The sequence below is a fragment of the Falco rusticolus genome, chromosome Z (assembly GCF_015220075.1).
Source record: "Falco rusticolus isolate bFalRus1 chromosome Z, bFalRus1.pri, whole genome shotgun sequence".
In the NCBI taxonomy this organism is placed as follows: Eukaryota; Metazoa; Chordata; class Aves; order Falconiformes; family Falconidae; genus Falco; species Falco rusticolus.
This window is the reverse complement of record NC_051210.1, coordinates 31,438,569-31,459,244: the sequence shown is the minus strand read 5'-3', so window position 1 is coordinate 31,459,244 and position 20,676 is coordinate 31,438,569. Positions and strand designations below refer to the sequence as shown.

Below are 20,676 nucleotides of genomic sequence, written 5' to 3'. Positions count from 1 at the left end.
TACCAAAACATTAAGTATGAAAATATTTAGTTTCTCAGATGTGACATCCATCACCGGGGCTATCAGAATAACTGCAGGCATTAAAAAATGCAGGCCTTCACCTGCAATTGTGCCCCCACTTGCAAAACAAGTATATTTTTTTCACTTCATATGGAAACAAATGCATTAATGTTTGCAATCACTCATGCTATGGTAACGATAATATAGAAAACACAGCAGGAAATAAATTGTCTTGAATCAGGACTTAGGAGTGTACAGAAAGGTACAGCTAACATGGTGATGCAGAGTACTCAGCATTATCTGACATGTGGAATGAATAAAGCAGGAATCTTGCAGCAAAGAAAAGCATGACATACTGTTAAAAAATATTGCAGAATGCACATGAACAAAGGGGCTGAATTAAAATAAAAAAAAATCCTGGAGTCTTCATATTTCAATTCTTCATGCTGCAATAAAAAGTTTCTTAGAGAATGCTTGTGCTTCCTTTCAGAAAAGTGAACAAAAATTCTTAAATAATTGCTACCATATGTCCCACCACAATGCATCACCACTAACCTCATCTCAAAAATTGCTGGGTTGGGTGAAGGTGTGATTTCCTTGCATATCATTATAGGAGTTTGAATCAAGCACTTTCATCTGCACAGCACAGAGCTTCTAAGTCAAAGAAAGAAATAACTCCTCTGACAGCATCATCATGAGTGGGGTTGGATCCTTCACACACCAGATAAGACACATTCTACTACAGGAGCACACTAGTGCCCAGCAGTGACACAGCATCAGAATCCTAATACCTGGCTTAATTCTTACAGCACAATTTAGGATTCCCAGAAATTAATTTTGTGACAGCTCATAATTCACAGGCATGTCTCAAAAGAAGCCCAGCCTTACATACATTGACACTGCATATTCATTTTGAGGCCCTGTGGTTAGGTGAAGAAAACTCATCTGTCATGAGACACCTGACATTTATTCCAGTCTCGGCCAGCAGAACAGTTTTGTATAGATTGACAGCTCCTCAGACAGGAAATCCTACCCATAAAACACAGGGAACAATGAAGAAAAGGAGGAGTACTTTTGCAGCACAAATGATGGGACTGACCCTTCCAAAATCCTTACCGCTGGTGAAATAAGAATAACCAGATGCAGATGTCAAGGTTACACAACTGTAACACATACTTAGCTGTTCAATGGAGTGAAATATTTGTTGCCAGTAAGCATGATACTACTCATGTGCAAGGCCATTGCTTTCTACATTCACTTTTCCTTTTGATTGTCTTATTGCAGAACTTGTACAAGAAAAGTTCTTTTTTTCTGGTGGAATCACTTAGACCATATTTACAATTATCCCACAGAGACTGAAGCTAGTTCTTAATAACAAAGATGGTCAGGTGCAGGGAAAGAGCTATGAGGTCTCAGGGACACCCATGGCTCTCAGGCTTGCAATGTTGTTAGTGGTTGTTTCTGTATTTTCGTTTTGCTGTAAGTTGACACATAGGGACCCTTGGGCCATGACCACTTCAGCTTACGAGCAGGCAAAAATACAGGGCAGGGACTACCACTTTAACAAACCACACTGTCTCGCCCCGTTACAAGCATTCCAGAATGATGTCATGTCAGTATAGTACAGAAGCAGAGAGACGATTAAGCACATCTTCCACCATTACAGAAACAGGTTCATACAGAACTTTTATAAGCAGGAGGATAAACAGATGCCTCTTACTTCAGCTGGGTACATATACACAATAGGCATGGTGTGCATCCTTCCCTCTTCATAACTGGACAAATAATCCAGACTTACCAGACAAACTAGAACCTTACAAAAAAGGAAGAGGATACTTAACTACAAGAATAACTTACCTCAGCTGTGGTGCATTTGTCACTGCTGGAAATTTCTAAGTGAAAAGTGGATGCTTTTTCTGAAAGAAGAGGCTTTAATTCAAGCCCCCCTACTAAACATAAATTAGGAATAATTTGAGGAAATAAACTTAACATGTTGATTTTTTAGAAGTAAGAAATACTTCTTTGTTTTTTGCTTATTGGCAAACTACTGTGAACTTGAAACAATGATAAGAATTGCAGGAAAAGAGAACAAAGGTATTACCTACAAAACATGGAAGTCTCCTAAACACAAGGAACTCTTTGTTCATACCTTTTTTACTTGAGGTGTTATGTAGCCATGTTATGAAGAGAAAATGTGGATCAATACAGAGAACTGTTCCATTGATGATGTTTGTTCTCACCTGTCTCTTGTATGTTTCCAGCTGACTGCGTGCTGCATTGGCCTTCCTTAGTTCTTCTTCCAGGCTCACAGTATTTTGCATATACATTGTATTCTTCTCTTCTAAGAGTTTCACTTGCCGTCGCAAATCACCCAGGTCTTCCAATTTCTTTTTGTATGACTCTACCTGGCTTTCTAACTTGGCCACTTTATCAGAAGAATGCCTGGAGGGACAGATTTGTGTCAAATTTGTACTCTGAAAACTAACAAAACTGTATGTCCTGAAGCTTCCTCAGTATTTTGCCTTAATGCAGAAGACATTGAGACATCATGGGAGAACAAGAAAGCAATCCTCCTATTACTAATGTTTTCACTTCTAAATTGTCCGCTTCCCTCCCACAACTCAAAGAGCTGCTGATGGAGGTAGTTTTAGACACTATCACTCTTCCTAACACAGCCTTCTTATCTGCTTCCAATCGTAAAATAAGTTTCAGCACCTTCACTCCCACACATTTCCTTTCATTTCTAAATCGATCCTCAGTCCTGCATTTCACAAGGGTAAAGAATAAAATTTTCTGCCCTTCAATTTGTTTTAATGATACCCAGGAATAAAATCATAAAGATCTATCTCCTGGGCAGCATGTACTTGGTGACACAGAAGTACCGTAACAGCTCTGGAGCCTGATTCCTTCTAAGAAAACCACAAACACACACAAAAAAACCTCCAACAAAAAACAACACAAAACACCAGGCTTCGTTTATAACATTACAGTTTTTTCAGTCCACCTGGTCCACTGCCAGGACAGCAACAGCCCTCACACCCCCAACCACCCACACCCTTGTTACTATTACTGCCCCCAGTTTCATTTTACCAACTGATTTACAGACTCAATTTCCTATGAAGTCTGGAGAATCCTCCATTAAATTGATGGTTCATTTATGGGACACTGAGTCAAGACAAATCTTAATCCCCAATGAAGTGCAGAGCCTCTCTGTGAAGCAAGGAATTACTTTTTGAACCCATGCTGCCCACACAGATAGTTTGTGGAATTGTGCAGCCTGATGGGCTCATTCCTTATATTAATCACAGAGGAGGTAAAGACAGCTTTGGTAAAAAGCTGCTGGTGAATTAGAAAAGGCACTATGAAAGAGGGATTATGTACCATAGTAAAAGGGACCATCCCACTTAATAAACGCCTAGCATCATCAAATCATCACAACTTTGGGTGCTAAAATCCAGTGGCAAGGAGATCTATAACAGATGTTGTTCACATTAGCATTGTATGATGAACCAAAAAGTGTGACCCACAGTCCAAATAATGGAAACCCAGGAAAGGAAAGAGTGTAGTTCCCTTGATGAGAACAGATGCCCACGTCATGATGAAGATGAGTAGAGAATACTCAAAGAGACCAGTGAGTGATTTATTGTGACTATAAAATGATGTAGGACTGAACATTTTACTACTAGTTATTGATTAGGTATATAATAACTAATTTACTTCAGCAGAATTGTGTGGTGGTCTGTATATTTAACTGGAGGATCCAAAAGAACGTTGGCATTGACAAAGTGTTTATATTTAATATTAAAGTTGGTTAAGCAAAACTTAATGAAGACTAAGTACACAAATTATATGGATTAAAAGTTAGTTAAAAATGGGTTAATGGAACGGAGTTTACCTGAGTACATCTATCTCATCCTTCAAAGACTGAGCCTCCTCTGCTAATGTAGTAAGCTCTTCTGTTTGTTGTCTCAATTCAGCAATTTCCTTCTCTAGTTCTTCACAGCGTATTCGATAGTCATCTTTGGCAGCTTCTAATCTATAGAAATTAAGTAAAACAGAACATAATTCTCAGCTTTAGCCACAGCTACCTTTCCTCATCATCATCATCCTCTATAAAAAGGCATGAAACAGCCTTCTGGTGCAGTGAAGGAAACAGCAGCCCAATGTGCTTTTCCAAAAATGTAGAAGCAGATTGACTTTTTTGATGCTCCCTGATTTGGTATCAGTCTTTCTATTTGGAAGATCCAAAGGTGATGTATGTTCTCAGAAAGACAAATCCTGGTGGTTTTGTGTCATAATAATTTTTCACATTGACAGTTCAAGCAGAAATTTCTACCCTTTTTAATCTTGAGGCATACAGAGTTTGAACACACATCTTTATCCTAAGATTTTGTTCAGCTGTTCAACTCCTATACACCTTTGACAATACTGACTTGATTGTAAGATGTTCCAAATGCTGTAGAGCTCTCACCAAGGTGACTTTATTTATTTATTTACTTATAAAGAACCTGTGCATGCCTAGTACCCTCTGAAGAACCAAGTCATACATTTAGTTATCTAGTTAGCATGTAAAGAACTCAGACCAAAGTTTCTGGAGTGAACTACTCACATACAGAATACAGAATCAAAGCTGCATTAACCTGCCAGTGAACAAAAGGAACAATATAAGAGAAGCTTTATCAAAGCATTTTGAACGAATGGAAGAGGACACAACCTGGACCCTGAAGTCCTATTGTGATTTTGGTCTGAAGAAAGAGGTATGGGCTGGGGCAGGGGGGAGCACACAGGCAAGGCAAGGTATTAAATCCATTAATTCAAGAAGTCCACAAACAGTCTACAAGAATGGAGACAAAAGACAGTCAGTGTGTCAACTAAATCGTACGCAACAAAAGATTTGGATCATGATAGTCTGGAACTGTCAAAGGACATAAAGATGCAAGGCTGGCAGAAAAACTTACACCACACTGGGCATCAGTTAAGCTGTACATACATCGTGATTATTCACGTAGAGCTGGACAAGGAACACACACAAATTGCCTTTAGAAACCACATGCTATGAAGGCAGGGGAAAGAGATAAAGGAGGTTGGGAGATGAGTCTCACATGTGAAAAGACCTTCAGAACCTGAAACTAGAGTAGCAGGCAGTGAAGATATTGCATATGGGGACGAAACTTGTTCAAACAGCAATTGGTAATAGACTTAGGTAGGACACATTCCAGAGCATGGAGATGAAGAAGCAGAGATAAAAGGGGACATTAGGGAGACAGCACTATGTTATTCCTTTACATGGCAGATGCATAGAAGAAAATCACACACTAGCTGCTGCAAAAGAGAAATGCTGAACATTCTTCAAGAAACTAAATGGAGACTGTGTTTAAACATGCAGGAAAAAGGCTTAGCAAGAGGAAGTGGGAAATGGCAAAACAGGCAAAAAAAGGAGAGTTATACGGCAGCTGACATAAAAATTAGAAAAGGGCAACCAGAAGAGGACAGAAATATAGGAAAAAAATGGCAGTGTAAAGAAATACCACAGTTTCATTCACAAAGGCTATGGAAAGTACAGCAACAAGAATGAAAAGATGATGGTGAAGTGAATCAGCTTTCTTCAGCAGAATAGGCTTACACAGCTTGAAAGCAACAGTCAAAAGGACCACGAAGGATATTTAAAGAGGAACTGGATTTCCACATCAATGAAATGCAAATGAAGAGTGGAGCTCACCTGCTGATAATCTCCATCTTTCAGATATGAAATAATTTGTTTTCAAACTCTGAGGACACACTTTGCTGTATAATAATACCACCTGTAGTACTGCCCATAGCAAACTTTCAGCTAGGAATTCCTACACCTTAAGAATACAGTCAGAATAATTCACATAAAGGAAAATATGCTACTTTTCATTCTCACTGATTTTGAAAAACATGGGTGAAGTGATTGCACGCAAACAATTCAAAATAACTCCAGAGAGTAGAGAGTGACATGTATACAACATTTCAGCATTATGAAATAATGTAATTTTTTTATGCTGGAGCATGTAAAGAGGTAAATCATAACGTGTATATCACTGTAAAAACTTTACTACTGTGGTTTTACCACCCATTATACTAATTCTTAATTGCCAGCAGAACTGGAAGTATGTAAGTCAAGCTTGTTGCAAGCTACAAACAATTTAATCAAGCATTGCTTTTCTACCTGAATGTTTCCTCTTGGAGTTGTTCTAGTTGTGTCTGCAGATGCAAGTGTCTACGACCTGCAGGGCTGTTGGGATCTTCAATAGCATCAGATTGGTTTAAACGTTCCATCAAAATCTGGTTCTCGGCGAGCAAGCTGCTCTTCTCCTCCTGGAGGGCTGCAACCTGTGGTAGTAAAAGCATTACACTGCAGTAACTGAGCTATCCAACTAGAGAGTATTTTTTTTCTCGTGCATAATAAAGTATCAGCACAACCTGCAAATGGAAACACAGGCTTCAATAATCACATTTCACAAGAATATACTGTAACATGAATAGGTATTCAATTGCTATGTGAAGTAACTAACCCACTGCAACATTAGGGGCAGATTTACCACACAGAAAACGTAACTATTCTTAACTGTATTTCGCACAAGCATCTAAAGAAGTCTTAGTTATCACAGAAGATGATTTCATTGTAATGAAGTCTGCATACTTTCCCAACAACCAAATAGAACTGGGCCTCCATAGTAAAGCTTTTAAAACTTATTTCCAAAAGAAACAATGCCTATCAATCACACTGAAGGGACGGCTGTGCCCTTCCCAGATGTTTTTTGTTTGTTTTTTTTTTAATCCAGTGCCTCTGAAACAGGAACGCAGCCCCAAAGACTACTGTTTCCCCAACGCTGTGAAAACACGCAGTAGTGAAAAGAACCCAAAGTGCTGCAACTCAAACAACAGATGAAGCACAGGTTCACATAACTATTAAATAGTATAGAATTAACATGCAGGAGCAGGATGGGAAGAGATGGAATGTGAACATCTCAGAAGGAAATGCTTCAATAAGAGCTTGAGTCATCACATACACCAAAACCACGACACACAAGTCACCTTTATTCATTCTAACAGTTAGTGAACTGCTTGGCAAAAGCCTGAATTATACTCCTAAGCAGGGTTGCAATGGCAATGCCTTCTGGGGCTCCCACTTGACACTCCTTATGCCTTCCAGATAAGGCATGCTTGATTTACAGTAAGGCTTAGTCTAAATCCATACACCGCTGACACACTACAGTAACTTCAGATCGGGATTTAACCCTTAACGGAAACTGTTACAGTAGCATAACCTCCAAGATTTGTCTAATGGAAGAGTTTAACCACACAGCTCAACCCCTTCTTACCTGCATGAAAAGAATTTTTGTTAGTACAAATAATCTTAATACTGGCAACACTGCATCAAGACAAGAAAACAACGAAATTCACTCCGTTAGCACAAGTAAAGCAAAACAATTACTGTGCGATTTTCATCTCCCTTTCAAAAATCACATCATCACACTATACTTTTTGTTTTCAGCCACCTAAAAATTAACATCTCTCTTTTCCACTTCAAAATTAATACAAACAATATAGCAAACCTACCTGCATATCTAATTCATGACATCTCTGGGCAATTTCTTCTTTTGTTGCTAGAGCTTCATTTAATTCTTCTGTAGTTTTCTTCAGCTACCATAAACAACAAACATTTATAGCTCCATCACTCTGTGAAGTGTCTAAAAATATCCTGAACTACATGACCGTAAAATTGTTTTTACATTTAGGTAATACATTAATTTTTTTGAAAACTAAGGCAATTCTGCTCTTAGAAAGAAAGAAAGAAGCAGATAAGATTACTGTTCAGCTTGTGTGACAGCAAAAAGTAAACATACCTAAAAGCAATATCTGGACTTACAAAAATGCATTAGAATTATCACATCTGTTCTATGAATTGACTGAAATTCTGAAGAATTTGGGTCTGAAGAAATCATCAGCTTTGTACACTGAAAAAAATTGTCAATACCACTTTTCTTTAGGGATGAAGAATGCATAAATTCAGTTTTCAATCTACTTTTCAAATACAGAAGGGACTGGAAGGTGGAATACAGGGAATGGACAATTAGGGTAAAATCTCTGTAGTGACTGGGAACTACTCTTACTGCACAAAAGGAATACCACTAAAATGGTGAAGGGAGAAGCCCACCCTTCTGAAAAAGGGCGCTGAATCTTGTAAGCAGTAGGAAATGTTCAGATACTTCCCACAAAGCCTTTATGTTCAAAGATATGTATCTTGCAGGTTTGCATGACTGCAGTTAAGATAACATAAAAAACAGCTACAAGAAAATTTGGCTGACAAAGCAGGTGTGTGCATATTATGTATACAGAGATATAGGTATGTATTATCATATATGATGAATTTTAGGTGGACTTTCTCAAACAGCATCACTGTATCTTATTTTTTCAGTTTTACTTCTCAAGGGCCTAATGGTATATAAAAATAATTCCATCTGCCAGAACTTACATACTTCTGCAGAGAAAGGATGGAGGAACACAGGGAACACCACTGTGCTATGCCTCTCAATTAGGAAAAAACCGAGGAAGTAGGACAGCATTAGCATGAGGTTAAGCTAGTAAGAATAAAATCGGGTTTGCATATTCTTTAAATATATCAGACAGGGAAGCATTCTCTTTGAAAATTTCTCTTATGTATTGTAACAGTTCCCAGGACTGCTTTAAGGATTTTCAGCCACATCTATGTGTTTTTTTAAACTGACTTTGCAAGTAGGAACTGGCAAAAAAAGTGATATTCAAATACCATACACTTTTTATTCTTCTTTCTCAATACCCAAAGATTGCACTGGTCTGCAGTTTTGCTATACTATGTCATACAGCTAAACTTGTTTTCCAAATATAGTTTTTCCTGTCCTTTAAATCCACAAAATGGGTAAATACATTTATAAAGCAAAAGGATTTGAAATACTGAAATTTAGTTTTACACACCTTAATTGAATTTCCCACAAAACCTTTTCATGATTAAAGAAAGAAGTCTTTTTAGTAACACAAAATGACTGGCCACTGATGTGCTATGATTGAAGGAAAAGAAACATCTAGTCTTAGATACCTGCCGATCAAGGTCAACGTAAGCATCATTTCCAACAGAGACTGGAGACTCTTTACTCATCAACTGCAATTAGATTACACGGGATTAGAAAAAGCAAGGATTTACTTTTATATTAAAAGCTAAGCTTCAATGAACATCAGGCTGATTTTAACTTCTGGGAGCTTCAATCTGACCTCATTTAGAAGTTTAACTTCGTTTTTATATATGACTTTTTCAGAAACAACTACAGAAAGAAAACTTCAGAATTTATAATATTTAAAACACACTAAAATAAATCTTATGTAATCTCTTCTTCTTCTGACAATGCACATTCTTTATCTATGAAGTAACCTATAGTACACTCTGCTATGCATTTTACTGAAGTGGCATTGGAATGATTGTAGCTATCAACACACCATGCAAGATCTGCCTTTAACCGTTCTCTGCCAGTGGTTTGCATTTTTTGATCACCTGGAAGTTCACATCAACTTATTTATTTAACTGCAGTTGGGACATGTATCTCAGCTAACTGCAAAACAAAGATGATCAAAATTCCTGCTCTGGAGTCGTCTGTAACTTGCAAATTTAAAAAGAAAGGCTACAGAGAGTATTCCTGAAATGAGTATTACAATTCCTTTCATACTAACGCCTGTTTTATTGTAGGAATGTCTAGTAGTAGTTTTAGTCTAGAAAACCTTACTTTTATGCATGAATTAAACAACAAAACAAAATAGCAAGCCTCCAAATTGACTGATGTGCTTACTAAAAGATAAAAAGTTGGTACGAAAGTTTTCTTTTAGTAAGCCACTGAGCAGCTACACAGGTAGTTAAAAACTAATCAAATGTAGTGAGATCTGTAGCCCAAAGACCTCCACCCACCCACCTCCACCAAACATATTAAGGTCAAGTTACTACTGAAAGTTGTAGTACACATGAAGAAACAGTCCTCCAAAGAAGAAATTGGTTGTAACTAACTCAAAAGGCAGCATTACAGAACCACACTGTTGGTTTCTGCCATCCTGACCAAACAAAAAACTTGAGTTGTGCAATGACACAATCCATGGAAGTAAGAAACAAAAAAGGCCCTACCCTAACCAAATTCAGGGCAAGATTTCTTTCCCAAGGTGTGCTGTCTAGCCTAATTACTCTCTCCAGAGACACGGCTGCTTTTATTCCTTCCAAAAATCAGTGCTTTTGCATTACTTTTCATTGGCAGAGTTTTGTGGATACACAGCATGGAGCTTGAATTTCTTCTCCATCCTTTCTGTTTATACTATGGTATATGAAAGAAAATTTCTGTCTGACACATTTCTCTCCCTTTCCACATATCCTTAAGTGGGATTTAGCTGTATGCCACGTGCTTAAATTCATCTATTTGTACCTAACAGTCCTCCTCAGACCTTGACAATGTCTATTGCTAACTGACTTCCTTTATTTTCTCTACATCTTTACAATGACAAACTACTCCGAAATGAAGCATTCCATGAAGCCCAGAATCTCTGTAACAGTAATTAGAAAGCCCCTAGCCTCAGTGCTGTTCCCCTGAAAAATGAAGTCACATGTCTTTTTCTTTACCATATATGGTGGCATTACAAACTTGTATTTAATTTAGGGCCATGTTTTCTAAGCTGATTATCATTTTGCATCTAAACCAAGAATTTCCTGTCCCCCTCAGCTCTGTGATATGTATACACTTTTCAATTACACCATTTCACTAGCTACCGTACAAAAGCTTTTGCAGGCACTAACAGAGACATCCATATTAACCAAATCCTCTCCCTATCCTATACCCCACAACACTGTTCACCAACACGTTTCAGACACTAAATTGCCCCATTTAAGCCAGTACTTCACAGCCGGCATGTGACAAGCGTGGTGTCCTGCCCCAGGCCCACCGCAGGCCAGCAGCTGTACAACCCACTAGGGGCCACTGTGGTGTTGCTGCGTTCTGTGGATCACCCTAAGGGAAGCAGGCCGAGGCCCGTGATACAATCCCCTTATTCTTCATCAGGTTTTGCCATCTCTCCAAAACATCCTATCCTTGAGAACCCTTAGCAGAAATCAGAGAAGATGACATGAGCTGGAGAAGGATTAGGCAGTGCAGATCTAGGATGTGGGTTTAGCGTGAATGTTACACAGAACTAGTGAATTTTAACTCCATGGCCTGTACCAGGAATGTCATGGGAAGTATGCATAGAATCATACAATCATTTAGGTTGGAAAAGACCTTTGAGATCATCAAGTCCAACCATTAACCCAGGACTGCCAAGTTCATCACTAAAGCATGTCCCTAAGCACCACATCTACGTGTTTTTTTAAAGACCTCAAGGTGATTCCACCACCTCCCTGGGCAGCCTGTTCCAATGCTTCATCACCCTTTCAGTGAAGAAATTTTTCCTAATATCCACTAGAAACGTCCCCTGGTGTAACTTGAGGCTGTTTCCTCTCGTCCTGTTGCTTGTTATCTGGGAGAAGAGACCTACTCCCACCTGCCTACAGCCCCCTTTCAGGCAGTTGCAGAGAGCAATGAAGTCCTTGAGTCGCCTCCTCTCCAGACTAAACAACCCCAGTTCCCTCAGCCGCTCCCCGTAACACTCGTACTCCAGACCCTTCACCAGCTTCGTCGCCCTTCTCTGGACACGCTCCAGCACCTCTACATCCCTCCTGCAGTGAGGGGCCCAAAACTGAACACAGTGTTCGAGGTGTGGCCTCACCAGTGCCCAGTACAGGGGGATGATCGCTGCTGCCCTTGCCCTGCTGGCCACGCTCTTTCAGATACAAGCCAGGATGCTGTTGGCTGCCTTGGCCACCTGGGCACACAGCTGGCTCATGTTCAAACAGCTGTTGACCAACACTCCCAGGTCCTTTCCCACCAGGCAGCTTTCCAGCCATTCTTCCCAGGCCTGTAGCCTTCCTTGGGGCTGTTGTGACCCAAGTGCAGGACCCGGCACTTCTCCTTGTTGCACCTCATACAGCTGGCCTCAGCCCATCGATCCAGCCTGTCCAGATCCCTCTGCAGAGCCTTCCTACCCCCAAAGCAGATCAACAGTCCTGCCCAGCTTGGTGTTCTCTGCAAACTTACACAGGGTGCACTCAATCCCCTCATCCAGACTGTCGATAAAGACATTGAACAGGACTGGCCCCAATACTGAGCCCTGGGGAGCACCACTTGTGACCAGTTGCCAAGTGGATGTAACTCCATTCACCACCACTCTTCAGGCTCAGCCATCCAGCCAGCTTTCAACCCAGGTTACAGCACACCCATCTAAGCCATGAGCAGCCAGTTTCTCCAGGAGAATGCTGTGAGAGATGGTGTCAAAGGCTTTACCAATGTCCAGGGAGACAGCATCCACAGCCTTTTCCCTCATTTACTTGGCATGAAGCACTGAAGGCAACAGCCACAGCCACATATGCAGATGACTGATTCAATGCAACAGAATGCATCTGGCAATGTTATGGCCTGCAATATGGCAGGGATGCTAAAGAAGAAATTTAAGGGATTGTGCTGCATCCGGTAGCATGACTAGACAAGGAACAGGAACAAAATTACCTGATTGCTCACTAGTAATACAGGAATACAACTTCTGGCCATCAGTTAACAATAAACAAGAAGTGGGGTGAAAAGGCAGAGTTATCAGGGTGAAGGATGCCTTCATCTTTTCCCCTCACACTGGAGAGGACAATGGTATATGTAAGCAATTGCCCTGACTGTGCTCTGGTTCTGGATTGCCTCTACCCAGCTTCTTCTAGCTTAATAACACCTTACCACAAACAGCACAGCTAATAAGGTATAACTCCACCTACCTATCCAAGCTTCTCTCTTTAATAAGATTTCCTGAAAAATTCAAGAAACATTTTACTGAATGCTGTGGTTTAGGATTCCATACAGACATGCATGTCAACTCAAAACACATACTACACCTTCCATCCACCTAAAAAAAAAAAGTATAACAGGCTTGCCCATTTTCCCCTATTCTTCACTTTGGTTTTTGTCCACCAGATACTATCACTTCTGGTACTACTGAAGTTTAGAGCTCCAAAATGCTCATTTCATCAGTTACTTGCTCAATGGCATGCATATTAGCTTTTTCTGCATTATTTATTACTAATCTGATGATACTGGTAGGCTGTTACTGATTTTTAAAGCAATTTTCCTTGCTGTGTTCTGCTATAAATCTCCTTTATTTACAAGCTCACATTCAGACACATTCCTGATATACTGCTGTAGTTTCAGTGCTTCACACACAACTTGCAAGTGTGATACTAAAACACATGGTCTGGAGAGGTATGGGCCAATGCCAGTACTTTTGAGATTAGAGTGACAAACTCCTTCATTTGTATTTCAGCTGGCTGATTCAAGAGAATAAAAATCAGAAGGAACTGGCCTTCTCATTCTCCTTCCATAGTTGCAAGTTTTCTTTTCTTCAGAAGCAAAACTACAGGTGGGCATAAAGATCTGCCTTCACAATTTCGCAGCACTGCAACTGGCTTTCAGCTCCAAATGCATAATTTAGCTTTAGTATTATAATCTATTTTCACATGTACTTTTAAAGGATGATGTGCAGAGATTTTACAAGTGAATTCATTATGAAAAGGGAAATCAAAAAAGTGCCTACAAAATCAAGCCATTGCATTAGGCCTCTACAGTAGAAGGAAAAGTCTGCTTAAGAGCCTTCCACAGTGAAAAAGCAAACAACTATCATTTACTTCCTTGCTCATTTTCTGGTTTACTTTGCATATTTAGAATGAAGACTTGAAGCAGCACAAGTATTTGTTCAAATAACTAAAGTGTCATTTAAAATTAAAAGAGTTTGTTCTGTGCTGAAGACTTAAGTCTGGATTTTAAATGGTACAATAATCTGCACAACATGACAAGTTTTATATTTTTTGTGTAGTTTTATGAGAAGCAGTTGTCATTCCTTGTAATCCTTTACATCTATACATTTACATGCTCAAAGCTTTGGTACAATGTCTTAAAAAATACTTGTAGATCTGCTAATTTTATATCATTAAAACCTTCACTTTTTAACTGCTTTGCCTGCAAAATGTGAACAAGTTGTGTTGTCATGGATACATAAAGATTAGGGAAGGGGTAAATCACAAAATCTGCATGCATGAATAACCTGAATTATGAATGCTTTTTTTCCCCCTACACATGATTTGCATGATTTTGCAAATGCAGCTGCACCATTCCAGATGATGGTAAAAGTTCAAAACATTTGCTTTATATAAATGTTTCTTCTGTGGTCGTTAATATTGTACAAGGTTATTTAAGTGTCCATGAAACACTCAAAATCCAGCTTCTGTATTCAGGAGGTTGTTTTACTTTTTTAAAACATCTTTTTGTTTGTTTGCTTTTTAAGAGTCAAGGCTATGTATCACATAGTGTGTATCCTTTGATGCAGCTTCTTCCTCCAGTACGACTGACAGACCCACAGAAGTCTTTTTCTATTATTTCCTAGGTGTTCAAAAAACACTTTTACTTCAGACAAGATGAACCTTTAAACAGTCAGGACAACATACGGGATGGGGGGTAGGAAACCCACAAACCCAAACAGTTTCTGCTTTGTGGAAGTAACACAGTTGGTATTAATCCAGACAGAAAGTACCTTTTGCTATACACCCCAGGCAAGTTTTCAACACTACCTCTAGTACATTGCTGTTAAGAGCCTGTATTTTGACTCTCAACTTGACCTGTACAGATACCTGCTACGTGATAAAGGTTAGAGATGTTCTAAAGAGCAAAGGCAAACAATTTCTCCAGCTACCACTTTCATCAACAATGAACTTGTCTGCTCAAAGAAGACTTGGGAAAATGACAGCAGATTTTCCAAAGGATGTCAAGAAAAGGAAAGAGAAACACAAAATGGCTAAATAATTTTTTGGCCTTTAAAAAAATCTGCAAATTATGAAATAAAATATGTATGTCATATTATATATAGTAATACATTAATTGCAAGTAATAATAAATTATAATATAACCAGAATATAAGAGTATATATTATAGAATATACAATACTTGATTTATAAGTATATGTGATATTTTTTGCAGTATTTTACCTTGTGCATAGCCTGCATTTAGAAAAGCACATCTTCATATTAGAACCTAAGAATCTAGGTGCTGGCAACAACCAGATTGATTTGACTGCATTGAAGAAGTAACAGAAGACCATTGTTCAATTTATAAAACCTTTATAGAGCACAAGCATATTTTACTATTGCTATTTCATTTTAACACTTCAGTAAGTGAAGAAAGGAAATGCTGAGGAGTCAGAATTTATTAAAAAACTGAAATGACCAAATAAAATACAAAACAAAGTGTTCCTTCTTCCATTTAAAAATCAGCTTCTTCATGCAAAAAACAGAAAACAGGGCACATGCTTGTTCTACAGTGCCTCATGAAATATATTGATGAGTAAGATTATTTATGAAAACCAAAGAAATATCAAAAAATACGTGCTTTGCTGAAACAGAAGAACAAATTACATAATATATCAGTAAAGCTTACAGAAGTCTTTTTATATACCTAATTCTGAAGAAAGAGTACCTGCATGTCAAATGCTTTGAAATGTTTGACTTTGGTGACATACCAACTTCTAAAATATGCATATATAACTACTTTCCTAGGCATTTTATTTTGGTGTCTCCTACATATTGCTTAGTCCAAGTCACTTGGATTCTGAGAGCTGCTCTGAGTCCAAGGGACAGAAAAACCTCCCTAAATTCAGTGAAGCTTCAGCCCTCCAAAGGCACAGACTGCAGGTGCAGCTCTGAAAACGCTCTCTGGATTTAAACTCCCATCATAGATTATCTCAGGTTGGATGGGATGCATAATCATCATAGAGTCCAACTTCCCTGCTCCTTCCAGGACTGCCTAAAATTAAGCCATACAACTAAAAGCCTTGGCCAGACACTCAAAACTCCAACATGCTCAGTGCCTTGACCACTTCCCTAAGGACTCTGTTCCAGTGACCCACTGCCCTCTCAGTGAAGAACCTTGTCCTGCTGTCCAGTCTGAACTTCTCCTGATGCAGCTCTGTTCCATTTCCTCCTGTACTATTGCTGGTCACCAGAGAGATCAACAGCTCGCCTTCCACTGCCCTCCTTGAGGAAGTTGTAGACCATAACAATGTCACCCCTCAGCCTTTTCTTCTCCAAGATGAACAAACTAAGTTGACCTCAGCCACTTCCTCCCAAGTCTTGCCCTCAGAACCTTCCACCATCTTGGTTGCTCTCCTCCAGACACTCTTAATAGTTTGATGTCCTTCTTATACTGAGGCACTGAAAACACACACTGCTCAAGGTGGGGCTGCACCTGCATGGTGTAAAGTGGGACAATCACCTCCCTCAACCAGCTGACTATGCTGTGCTAAACACACTCCAAGACACAGCTGGCCTGTTTGGCTTCCAGGACACACTGCTGACTCACATGCAACTTTCCATGGACCCAAAGCCCCACATCTCTTCCACAGGGCTGCTCTCCAGCCTCTCGTCCCCCAGTTTCTATGTATAACCAGGATTACCCCATTACAGGTGGGGAATCCAGCACTTGCTCTTCTTAGATTTCATATGGTTGGTGAATGCCCAGCTCTTCAGCCTACCCAGATCTCTCTGTAAGGTCACTCTAACCTCAAGGGAGTCCACAGCTCCTCCCTAGTTTAAGCTCATTAGCAAATTTACTTAATGTACATTCAATTTCTGCATACAGATGATTTATAAAAATATTGAAGAACACTTGCCTTAAAATTGACCCCCGAGACTGGTCACCAGCCTAATATAACCTCATTTACTATAACCCTTTTGAGACTAGTCCATCAGTAAATTGCTCACCCAAAATATTATGAACTTATCTAAATGTACGCTGAACATTTTGTCGAGAAGGATACTGTGAGAGACAGTATTAAAAGCTTTGATAAAATAAACACACCCCTATTGGCTTCCCTTGGTCACCTAGATGAGTAACCTTGTCATAAAGTCAAAATTAAGTTAGTTAAGTGGAACTTTTCCCTTGTGAACCTGTGCTGGCTATGATCAATGACTGCATTGTCTCTCAAGTGTTTTTTAGTAACTTTCAGAATAACCTCCATAAATTTGCCAGGCACTGAAATAAGACCAGCTTGTAATGACCAGGGTCTTCCTTCTTTCCCTTCCTGAAAATAAGGACAACCCTTTGCCAGCTTCCAGTTGACTGGGACCTCTCCAGACTCCCAAAACCATTGAAAAATAATGGAGGGAGGTTCTGCTCTCAAAGTGTCCCAGAGTTTTTATTTTTCTTTTTTGACACTTTCTGACCTCTTTGTTAAGTACCCAAGATCCTCCTCAACACTTTGGATTTCTAAGAAGCTTGAGTGAATTTAATGCTGCCTTTCAGAGCTGCACAAATACCTGAACAGTAAGGTTTTTGATTCACTGAGTTTCAAAAATCTATTTCAGAAGAACAGAACCTTAACCTGTGATTTCTCCCCACTTCTACTCCCCACCTCTGGAAAAGGACTTAAACACTAAACAAATTAAATTCCTACTCATCAAATGCCAAAAACTGTGGGCTGCTTCAGATCTGCCCATTTTAGCAAATGAAGGAGATCTTTAAATAAATCAAACAGGAGATTTTCAACAGAAGAAGGAAGGATAAGAAAAGGTTTACTATTTTAAGACAGCGCAGAATAAAGCAATGCTGCAAGTTGGGTTTAATAAAAGCAGACATTAGGAAAATCCTCCAAAACACTGTATTACAGTTAAAAAGAATGCAAAAGTAATAGATCCCAAAACTCAGGCAAACTGGTACTTAACAGCACTGACTGGAAGATGATTTAGCATAAGGATTCTTTCAATGCTAATTTCAAAAGTCCCCTCTGCAATGTTATAGATAGCAGTCCTCACACAGACAACAGGATGTATGACTGCATGGATACAGCAGTGGACAAAATGATAGGGGACAAAGTCCCTCTAGACTCACTGACATCTTTCTCTGTTCAGACATTACAGAAAAATGAAATTGCCCTAGAGATCAATGTGGAATTTAGTTTCTGTTGTTCAGGTCCAGAAGAAACAGGATTACCAGCGATTTCCTGCTTTCCTCAGTGGCCTGCCCTGCAGTAAACCTCCATCTATGAAAACTGACAGGCACTCCAGACTCTGTAAGAAGTCACACAGCAGCTTCATGGTTGTAGTGGTCCCTAACACTGTGGTTTGTATTTCACTACAGTTTTAATTTACTACCGGAGAACACTTCTACAAAACACACTGCAGTATAATTGCTAACTCATAATAACGTATTAGCACAACTACCTTCATTAGCCTATTCATAACAATACAGCTGACAAAATAATACTATACTATCCACTTCTCTTTTCACTTGTCCAGTAAAAAAAAAACAAAAACAAAAATATTAATTAACAGTTGATGGGAGTTTTGCAATTTCAGGATACAAATTTTGAAGAAATCCTACAGTATTTGATTACTCATACAAAAGCAGTCTAGTGTAATTCAGGAGCCATAGGGTGGGAAAGGTAAAGGAAAGGGAACCCAGTACCAAAAATATCTGGAAGTTTCAAACTTCTAGATTTAAAGAAAAGTGGGACATTCAACCAGAGTTCCTTGACAAAAAGCAAGCTTTTCTAAGGAAAAATAAGATATTTCTCCATGTAAAATGGCAAAATCTATGCCACTTATTTTGTTTTTCCAAAGTAGAAAATAGCAGACTTTTGTACAACACTGACAGGCTGAACTTTTACACACTGTGGGCATCCCAGCATACCTCCTGAATGGCTGTCATGACAACATGTTGAACCGATTCTTCCATCATCATTATGGTCTGGATGTACTCTGAAAATAAGAGCATTCTGAAATGTTACTGTTAAAACTCAAGTCACACAGAACATGAGGTCAGAAGTTGCATCCTTCCTACAAAGTGACTAGGTGCCACAGATGACACCAAAATGTATAATCACCACTCAAGTTCCAAGTCAATAAACTCAACAAGACTTCATTAGTATTAGAAGTCTGTTCAGACAGAAATCCAGGCTCACTGGAAGTCTGCAACAATGAAAAAAGTACACTGTTGTCATCCATTCTTTTTCCTTCTGGCATTTCTCACTTCTGGAATAGCTACTTAACTTCCTTTTCTCACTTTGTTCCCAAACTATTCAGGCTATAGAAGTATATGAACCTTGCATAGGTTGTCCTCTTTCATAAGTTAACAAAAACATCCTGCCTTCCTACAATATCCTCATTTCAAGGCATTTTCATATCTGTTCTTACTTCTTTGCGGCATCACAAGTAAGTCCCCTCCACTTTTTCATTCCTCACCTATGTGTAGATGTGAATTACGCAGCAGGTACCTTGTAAGATGATACAGGGTTATAAGGACAGATTCTGACATTTGGACTAAATCATGGAGTTTGACTTGCCCAGTAGCATATGGTTTCCAGTCAGACACGATCATCTTTACATGTGACCTGTATTCTTTAACGATTTTCCCATGAGGAAAATGCTGGGAATCAGTCACCTCAGAGTCATTTATTAGATCATGCTACATTTCAATCGAAGTACGTAAAACTAGACTGTTCTGGTATTTCTGACAAATTTTTTTGAAGTCCAGACTGAAAGAGTAAGAGAAATGCAGGAATAAGATACACTTCCCACTTGAGGATGCCAAACAGTCACTAAAAGGAAGATAATTTTACATAAAACAAGGAGTACAGAAGGTCTAATAAAAATCTATTTAGGTACTCATGCAAGAAAACTATCTCTATTTTAATTAATACAATAGCCAGACTGTCTCCTGATTAAAAGAATAAATTCTCCTTCTGAATTTACTTTAAAGTGATTTAGACACCTGAGAAAAGTGGAAAGGCGAAACTAGCTATAAAAAACTAATATGCATAATGCAAGAGGAAGACAAAGGGTCTGAAACCCTGGCTGCAATTTTTTCAGAAAGGAAACCAGAATTAAGTTAAATCAGGAAGAGAGATATTTGATGCAACTTAAAACTATCTTTACTGTATTTATATTAATTTACCCACATTTGTATTTTATAAACCTTTTCTTCTGCTTCCTGTTTTAAGTGTTAAGAATAAATGTTTGTAGTTGCCTTGCTACTTTAACCTGGCTTGAATTAAGAACAATTTAAGGTAATTAAGCAATAACACCCTGCACCCAAGGCAAGTTTAGAGCATGAGAGCATGAGATCTGGGACACTTCGACAAGTGTCTCTGTTGTTCATCACATCCTCTGTGGCATGTGCAGGAAAAATTAATGGGTCCTTATCTACCTGTGCAGGTCAGATAAGACAGCTGGTGCCATGGGAGTCAAGAGAGGCCGAAGTCTCTTTCAGTGACTGCTGAAGAGGGATTCAACCGCCTAACAGATGCCTCAAGTGACATTTTCAATGCCCTTAAGGTATCACACTTGGTCTTCAGCTGCTGCCCAGAAGGGCATGGTTGCCAGCATCACTTTTTCCTATTTGTCAATCCCATGCAAAAGTCTCAGAAACTACAGTATCCCAAATCACATTAGACATCTTCAGTGCAGCCCTAAGCCACACTGATGGCTCTTGACTGCGTAGTAACACGACAACTGGAATGCACCCCTAAAAT

At 39.1% G+C, this 20,676-nt stretch overlaps 1 protein-coding gene across 6 annotated transcripts in view; it reads right to left on the bottom strand.

Annotated features, from left to right (window-relative positions):
* The window catches only part of HOOK3 (hook microtubule tethering protein 3), a 90,996-nt gene that overhangs the window by 36,149 nt on the left and 34,171 nt on the right, over window positions 1–20,676 (bottom strand). For 5 of the 6 annotated variants that reach the window (XM_037373047.1, XM_037373052.1, XM_037373049.1 and 2 more), the window contains exons 6-11: window positions 18,837–18,904; window positions 9,101–9,163; window positions 7,585–7,668; window positions 6,191–6,354; window positions 3,896–4,036; window positions 2,241–2,442 (exon numbers count right to left, since the gene is read on the bottom strand). In XM_037373047.1, the coding sequence (XP_037228944.1) occupies window positions 2,241–2,442; window positions 3,896–4,036; window positions 6,191–6,354; window positions 7,585–7,668; window positions 9,101–9,163; window positions 18,837–18,904 (722 nt within the window). The remainder of the gene's footprint in view (window positions 1–2,240; window positions 2,443–3,895; window positions 4,037–6,190; window positions 6,355–7,584; window positions 7,669–9,100; window positions 9,164–18,836; window positions 18,905–20,676) is intronic. The other variant, XM_037373050.1, reaches the window with a different exon arrangement.